Below are 7,836 nucleotides of genomic sequence, written 5' to 3'. Positions count from 1 at the left end.
TTAAACATCCCATTTCCACAGAAACAAGTGGCCGTACCAGGTGTATCAGGTTTACTTAAATCTCAATATGGAACCCTTTTAAAGTTTGGAGCTGGGGACCAATGTACCGTCTTTGTTTAAAATGACAGGACTTCAAGAACATCTTCTGAATTGAATTGGGTTTCGTTTCACCATCCCCTCCGGTTATCACTATTGCTTGTACACTTTTCTTCTACCACATTGAAATAAAAATTTACAGAAATATATCAGTGTTTAATGAATATAATATAGAACATAGAAGTGTCACTTTTTGAATGGAATCACTGAAATAATCCTCATAATATTGGAATTATTTGACTGGCACCCCTACTAATTACATGAGTAAAGGTTGGAGACGCTAGTGTTGTTTTATTTTAAAAAAATAAATCTTAAGTTTATTTCACTGTTAAACACTGATCAGGGGATGCACTCATATTCACTCCTGCATGTTCTTAGTGACAGGTGAAGATCGACACACACACACCTTCTGTAAAGACATGATTTCTCACATTTCTTTAGAACACCAGTGATGTTCACATAATGCAGACAACAAACTGTAAATGTAGGTCTATGTAAATGGTCACTTTAAGGTGATTTCATGCAGAAATACAACCTACTTTACATCTATGATGGACAATGTAGGGCACAGGAAAGGTGTGTGAAACACAAACACACAAATGAATGAGTCCCAAGTCCTCCACACCGTCCATGTCTTCATGTCGGTCCAACCATCAAATAGAAGTAATGGTTATCTAAGCTTCCTGGATAGACTCCTGGCTTTCAGGTTAACACCCACTCATTTTAATTTTAGTGTTGTTTCAGAAGAAGATACTGAACAAATGCAATTGTTCTAGTACTGTTTGCCTCAATACCCCCCTACCCCTACCTGATTGCCATCTGCTTGAGCTTTGTGTTCTCCACAGTCTCTCCACGTTCTTCTCATGAGGGCTGGTTGAGTCTCTGTGGAACAAAGGCTCAGTCTGGACCGTCTCTTCTTGGGAAGATCTTTGTAAAAACTTGTTAGATAAAATCATCTCACCTGGAATAAGGTCAGAGGTCACAGTGTGGCTATAACCGCATTTTTCGACTTAAGTCAGGGACAAGCGAGTCTCTTTAATGATTGATGTTATGCAGGTTTCTGGACATGTTGGTACACTCATTCCAAACTTTAATGAAAGAATTGTTATTTCACAGAAATTTCAACTCTGACTGGTTCCCAAGTCAAAGAGGCACCTGTTAGAACCAGTCTCACTGCAAACTAGAAACCCTTCATGTTTTAAGCTGAACATGTTTTTTAGTATTAGTCTGGGGTGAGTTCAGTACTTCAGTCCAAACAGGACGTGGACGTTTGACTTCCTGTGGTCGGACAGTCTGCTGGGTTCCGTGCAGGTCGGTGTGTTGATGGGTCGGTTCACCCAGAAGTATGTTGTAAGCAGTAGAACAGTAGGAGCTGAGGGTAGGAGGGGCCTCTCACTCCCCCTTAAAAAGAGGGCGTCTCTTCTCCTTGAACGCGGCCAAACCTTCAAGTCGGTCTTTAGTTGGTATCACCTTAGAGGACACACACGAGTCAGTGCTGAAACAGCTCCTCGACTAAAGCCTATACCAGTTTAGTAACGTCGTAAGAAAACAAACAGATGACTGGATTCAAAGTTTTTCTCATGTTCATCATTCATACATGTTTAAAACAGAACAGAGTTCAACAGTTCTTTGATGAGACCAGGTCTGGAACCGGGTAAAGAACAGACCTCTGGTCCATCATGGGGCTCTGAACTGCTGAGGTGTGTTCAGATGTATAACTGAACTATCTGATGATCTGAGAAGAGCTGAGGATGAGGAAGAACTAGTGTTTCCTTCTTCACAGACACTGCTGTCACATTTCACCCAAAACGACTCTGTTTACCAAAACTAATTCTTGTAGAGTCATCTAAGATCCAAAGTGTCCTTAGTTTCTGTGCTTTTGGGGTGACGGGGGTCATGTTACTGATCCATGTGTCGACTGACGGAGACATGAAGAAACCGCTTAATGTTTCCACCCTTGTGATTCGTACTCAACAACCGGAGTCCTGCAACCTGATTTTCAAACATCGGATTCAGTCTGACCATATCTCTCAAATCAATCGGGACAGCCGTCCCAAGGCTAGCACCACCCAGTGTTGGGTGCATTAATGTTAACTGCATATAAGCCGAGTGGTTTCTCACCTGGGCGTAGCACGCCTCCTCAATGGCCAGACCGGTAGATAAATCCACCTGAAAGACAAGGTCTTCACAATGAAAATGTCCCGGTGACTCATTCCTAAAGTCACGGAGAGCCACCTTTTTAACTTCAAATAACTAACAGTTATAAATCCACTTTAATACAGTCTTTAAAACATGCTACTGGTTACACTGCTGTACTTGAATTAGAAGTTTTACCTCTATGCCCTGGTTAATTGCCAGTTTTGCCATCCTGACTGCGATTGGACCCTGTGGAGCGAAAAAATCAAGAGTTACTGCTTTTCCATGAGGCTGGGAGGTTTCAACAGTTATATTCTATAACAAATCCCCCATGTACAGGGTATTCAAATATAAATCATAATTAAGCATTTCCTCTATTGTTAAAAAAACCTTTAGCAATGGCTGTCCAAATACACCTTCATTGAGTAAGTATTTGTTGAGTACGACAAAAACATTAATTACATCCCGCTTTGTATTGTAATGTCAGTGTTCGTCCATTCGTCCACCAAATATCTTCACAACCGTCACCACAGGGGTGTCGCAGGATGTTGCAGTCTCTGACTGCCTTGTTTATTTCATGCTGATGATACCAATTCTGACAATTTGAGTTCAGTTTAGTTTCTGAGTTTAACGAACATTTTGACAAAGGTGACATAATGCCCGAGTGAGAAAGGAAGTTCTGAAGTTGCATACAGTATGTTGACCCTTTTGTTGGGCTCCTTAAGGATTTATAAATCTATGAATTAAAATTACCCTCAAAAAATCTTCCTACTCCACTTCTAAAGGACTTAAAAGATACTTGAGGAGGAAAATAGAAAATATTACTCTACTTCTTCTACTTCAACTTTACTGAATTATTCCTTGGCAGAGCTGATCTTATCAAGATGACAAAATTACGTACAGGCAGTCCTCAAGATACAAACATCTGACTTACAAACATAGATACAAACAACTGTGCACTGTCACATCTGACTGCTGTGGTTCTCCTTTTGGCATTTTGTGTAGAGGTGATTTGATTTTCGGTTCACACAGAAGATGATATGGATTCAAGATTTGGGATCTGATTAGTTCAAGTTCCTTCACGACAAGCAAATCCAATCAGGTAGAGTAGGTTGGGTCATGGCATTGCCGTAGTAATCCTGGAGATGCGTGGCCTCTGTTTCACATTTTGTTCAACAATATGTATTCTTATTTGGGGATACAGATACACCCATTTCAAGGATTTAAAATGTCCCTATCAGTCCGATCTAAGCTGCCTACAGTACTCTTCCCCGCTCCAAGGCTCTGTCTTCGTTACCTGAGGGTTGATTTCGCGGGCGAGCTCCAGGGCTCGGACATAGGCAGCATCCCCACTCTTGTTCTGCTCCACAGAATGGTTAACCAGGCCCACACGACCCGCCTCGGCTCCATCAAGCACCCGGGCAGCGAAGATCAGCTCTTTAGCCAGGGACACACCGATCACCCTGGGGAGGCGCTGAGTACCACCTGCACAGGTGATGAGACAGTCAGGTGGAACACGGCCCCGACTACTAACTGAAAACCTCTGGATAATTTACCCGTATCATATTTGTGCATTTACTGAGAGTCTTCCTATAGTTTTAGCTTAGCGTAGCTTGTTCTAGAGTGATTTCACATTTTTCTTGTTTACACAATAAAACAATTACCAGCAACCAGAATAGTCTGGAATAATAAATCCCAGCCTTACCTGCCCCAGGAATGATTGCGAGTTTGGCCTCTACTAGTCCCATTTTTGCAGTATTAGCTGGACAGAAAACACAGTATTACTGTTTAATAAGAAGATCCTCAACAAAATATAATTCAAATAGAAGAACTAAAACCATGAAAATCTTCATTATTATCCATAATTATTGACTAAACATTACATTCATCTGCTTTACTTCCACTATTCATTTAGTTTATGATTAAATTAAAAAACACTTTCCGGTTAAATTTTGATGGTAACATGTTCTGGTATAAAGGTTTTCATCATCCCTAAAGCTAAAGTCTGCAGTCTTACAGGCAATTCTGATGTCACAGGCGAGGGCCATCTCCAGGCCCCCTCCTAGAGCAGCTCCATCAATGGCAGCAATGGTTGGTACTGGCAGATTACCTGCAAAAAAAAACAAGCATATTACATGGTGACAAAATACAACTGAAAATATATATAAAAAACACAATCCTGTTTCCAAAGAATTCAAATATAAATAGAAATAAGATGTAATGATGCAACTTTTCTTTGATACAAAAGTGTTTTAAATAGTCTGTGATAACACCCCTACAGGGTATCAGTACAGGGTATCAGGGTATCAGTTCAGTACAGGAATTCTATTGTGTAAGAAGCATATATACAAATAATCCACATATAATCTGGTTTACCCAGCTCTGTGATGAGCGCTCTTGCTTTGGACACAAACGGTCCCACCTCGCTCTGGTGCATCTTAGCCCTCTCCTTCAGGTCTGCACCTGCAAACACACACACACACACACACACACACACACACACACACACACACACGCACACACGCACACACACACACACACACACACACACACACACAAAGTGTTACAGCAGTCTTTAGCATGAACATCTTCAAACACACCATTAAAAAATAAAATCGGAACTGAATATCGGATTGGGCTTATTTTACAAAGATAATTCATAGAATGGTGTACCTGCACAGAATATCCCAGGGACCACACTGCATATAATCACACTGCGTACTTTGTTATTTTTCTTGATGTCCTCCACAGCCTCAAACATCTACGAGAAATTATGTCAAGTTAATTTCCTGATGTGCTCATCAGTTAAAACTCTACCTATTTAAACTTCGCAATAACCATCAAAATTAACAATTTAGGGCATACTTACAGATTATATAGAATTGCATTTGTCAATATCATGTTAAAAAGATTAAAATAGCAATACATACCATATTTACGAGATTTTTGCTTATGGCATTTTTGGCTTTGGGTCGATTTATCCCGACAACAACAATACCTGGAAGACAGAAAGAGTTTGTGTTGATGAACTGAAAAAATGTACCTGAAAAACCCAGAGCATTTCGCTCATGACCACAGGTGAGGGTAGGAACGAAGACTGAACGGTAGATGGAGAGCTTTGCCTCTCGGCTTAGCTCCCTCTTTGTGACAACAGTGTGTTAAAGCGACTGTAATACGACTGTTCCCTCACTCGTGAACAGGACCCCAAGATACTTGAACTCCTTCAGTTGGGGAAGGACCTCACCCCCCCCTCGGAGAAGGCAGTCCACCGGTTTTCTGCTAAGAACCATAAACTTCAAAAGACCTGAAACATTTAATTTTCTGTTAGCCACAATGTGGAAGACGACCATTAGGATTGAGGACCACGGACAAAGGCCAATGACGCCAACGTGGCCAGAGGATTTAGCCTAACGCTAACGGTCTGTATAAAGTAACACTACCACAACACAGATTAAGATTTCACTTCATGTCAAAATAACTAACAAAATATACGACTAAGTGACCAATTTGCTCTGAAGTCGGACTTCAAGAGATCTTTTCAGCCATCCCGTTGGCGAGTCGTACAGCATTCCGTCCTTCTCTTACCCACATCTCTGATCTTCTCAGCAGAAAATGACGGCTTGTCTGGTCCAAGAAGACGTTATTTCAAATGTTTTAAATTATTGACAGTTTTGTCTCTCTGTAGGAGCCAAATAATGAGCTGGGTCTCCTGGGGGTAATTGGTGCTCAGGTATAAGTAGGAACCAATGCTGGGTTATGTTTTGGGGCAAGAAGCACAAACTCTGTGCCCAGAACACTGAACTGTTTTGCTATCTGATGTTAGCTATTGGTCGAGTTCATTGAGAAATTTAATGGAAGTAAAACAGAGTCATCAAGCAAAAAGTGGCGTGTTGAACTTTTGATTACCAGGAAGCGCATCAGTGCGCCGTTCACGTGCTGGTGAACACCTCAGCACCTTTAAGCTTGGCTTAAAGGTGCTGAGGGGGAAGAAATTCAATCAACAGAGACAAAAAGCGGGAGGATGATCCGCCCAACAATATATGCAATAATGCAGTATATACACACATACCTACACACATATATACACAAAACTTTTGAAGTGTTGTTACATCCCGTGAAGCGGTGATGTATTGTAATCGTCAGTGTTCGTGTGTCCCTCCGTTAGTCCACTAAACAAAAAGCAAATTAGTTGGGCAGCAAAGCGGATTAAAATGAGATGATGACCTTGAGAAAACTAGGTCAAGGTCAAATTTCAACTTTTGTACATTTTTTTGCACATATCTCAGGAAGATAGAAAGAAAGACGAAACAAAAGGCGTTGTATTCAGGGAGGCAAGGGGATGAAACTTAGATCACAACCTTGACCTTGGAAAACTAGGTCAAGGTCAAATTTTCACTTTTATACCTTTTTAGGTACACGTCTCTGAAACCTGATGAGATATGATCACAAAACAAAAAGCAACAATGTGTAGGACAGGGTAAAATGTTGAATTCAGGGGTGTCACGGGATGTTCTACTTCTAGTAAAGAAACGTCTAAAATAAGATAAGATGTTACGTAACAACTAAAAAAAAATCACTGAACCCTTGAACCGTGAGGGTGGAAAATTATGCTTTGAGCTGATAACGTATGACGTCACATCAGCCGGAAGTAATGGACTGAGTTCAGTTTGCATCTGTACTTGAGAGTCCTTCCAGCCCCCCATTCGTTCATTACTCTGTAAAAACACCGTTTTCAGGAAGAAGAACCCCGTTGGGACCAGACCTTACCGGCGTCCTCCCCCTCCAGGTATCTGACGCGGAGGTCATCCTTGGAGTCAGAGCTATAGAATCGCGCCACGGGTCCGTGGGTGTTCAAACCACAAGCCGGGACTTTGCGGGACAAACCGCCAAACCGTCTCCAACGGAAAGTTGACGCCAGGGGACACGCGCTCTGAAACTCCGCTGTTTGCGCGCGAAAGGTGTGAAAGAGAGCTCTGGATCTGACAAGGACCGCCATACTGCAGACACCGTCAACCAGCAACGCGGTCACGTGTCCTAGTCACGTGGCTGCTCGATTCTTTCCCTCTCCCTACCCTCTGAACCCAGTCACATGTTCTGGGATGGAAAAGTCACAGCGGGTAAAGAATGGTGGAACAAAAGTAGTCAGACACGTTTATATATACATATATATCAAACGAACCAGCGATTCGTTGAACAGAAAGGCTTCAAAAACTTTGTATCTGTTCCACCTACAAATTATTTACATGTATGGAATGATTAATGTATATTAATCCCTGGCAATTATATAATCATTGTACACCCTTTGTATAAGGGTATTCGTTTGCAAATAAAACATAAAATAATAGCGATCTGGCCCCCTCTGCTCGTTGTAATTATTCTGTGTTAGAAAGGATTCAAAAGAAATGAGGTCATTATTCATTGGAGGAGTTAGGGATATGGGATATAATCCAGGTTATATAATGTCTATGAATACAGTTGTTCTTACAAATAGCAATTATAAAGTTGTCGGATAAAATGACGTTTTGACGATGGCTGTGACATAAGTACATAATATTTATGCACACACTTACCTTATATTAGAAATTCAATGTGTTGTGAAGGATT

General features: G+C 41.3%; 1 protein-coding gene across 1 annotated transcript; it reads right to left on the bottom strand.

Moving 5' to 3' along the window:
- Positions 1 to 428: 428 nt before the first annotated feature.
- auh (AU RNA binding protein/enoyl-CoA hydratase) lies at positions 429 to 7,285 on the bottom strand. The gene is made up of 10 exons (XM_068334606.1): positions 7,000 to 7,285; positions 5,163 to 5,230; positions 4,906 to 4,993; positions 4,609 to 4,695; positions 4,250 to 4,342; positions 3,938 to 3,994; positions 3,530 to 3,717; positions 2,431 to 2,481; positions 2,218 to 2,265; positions 429 to 1,566 (listed from the first exon to the last, which is right to left on the bottom strand). The coding sequence occupies exons 1-10, from the start codon at positions 7,226 to 7,228 to the stop codon at positions 1,489 to 1,491; spliced, it is 987 nt and encodes a 328-aa protein (XP_068190707.1). The 5' UTR covers positions 7,229 to 7,285; the 3' UTR covers positions 429 to 1,488.
- Between the last annotated feature and the right edge of the window lie 551 nt (positions 7,286 to 7,836).

The sequence above is a fragment of the Antennarius striatus genome, chromosome 15 (assembly GCF_040054535.1).
Source record: "Antennarius striatus isolate MH-2024 chromosome 15, ASM4005453v1, whole genome shotgun sequence".
In the NCBI taxonomy this organism is placed as follows: domain Eukaryota; kingdom Metazoa; phylum Chordata; class Actinopteri; order Lophiiformes; family Antennariidae; genus Antennarius; species Antennarius striatus.
The sequence above is the reverse complement of the archived record's forward strand: the minus strand, read 5'-3'. Positions and strand labels throughout refer to the sequence as shown.

What these genes read in the sequence shown, in the direction of transcription:
- auh (XM_068334606.1), bottom strand. Translation starts at nt 7,228, where the DNA reads ATGGCGGTCCTTGTCAGATCCAGAGCTCTCTTTCACACCTTTCGCGCG. An exon ending in CGCAATCATTCCTGGGGCAG is followed by an intron (nt 3,718 to 3,937) that starts GTAAGGCTGGGA and finishes TCACCTGTGCAG; the next exon opens with GTGGTACTCAGCGCCTCCCC. An exon ending in CAATTAACCAGGGCATAGAG is followed by an intron (nt 2,266 to 2,430) that starts GTAAAACTTCTA and finishes CTTGTCTTTCAG; the next exon opens with GTGGATTTATCTACCGGTCT.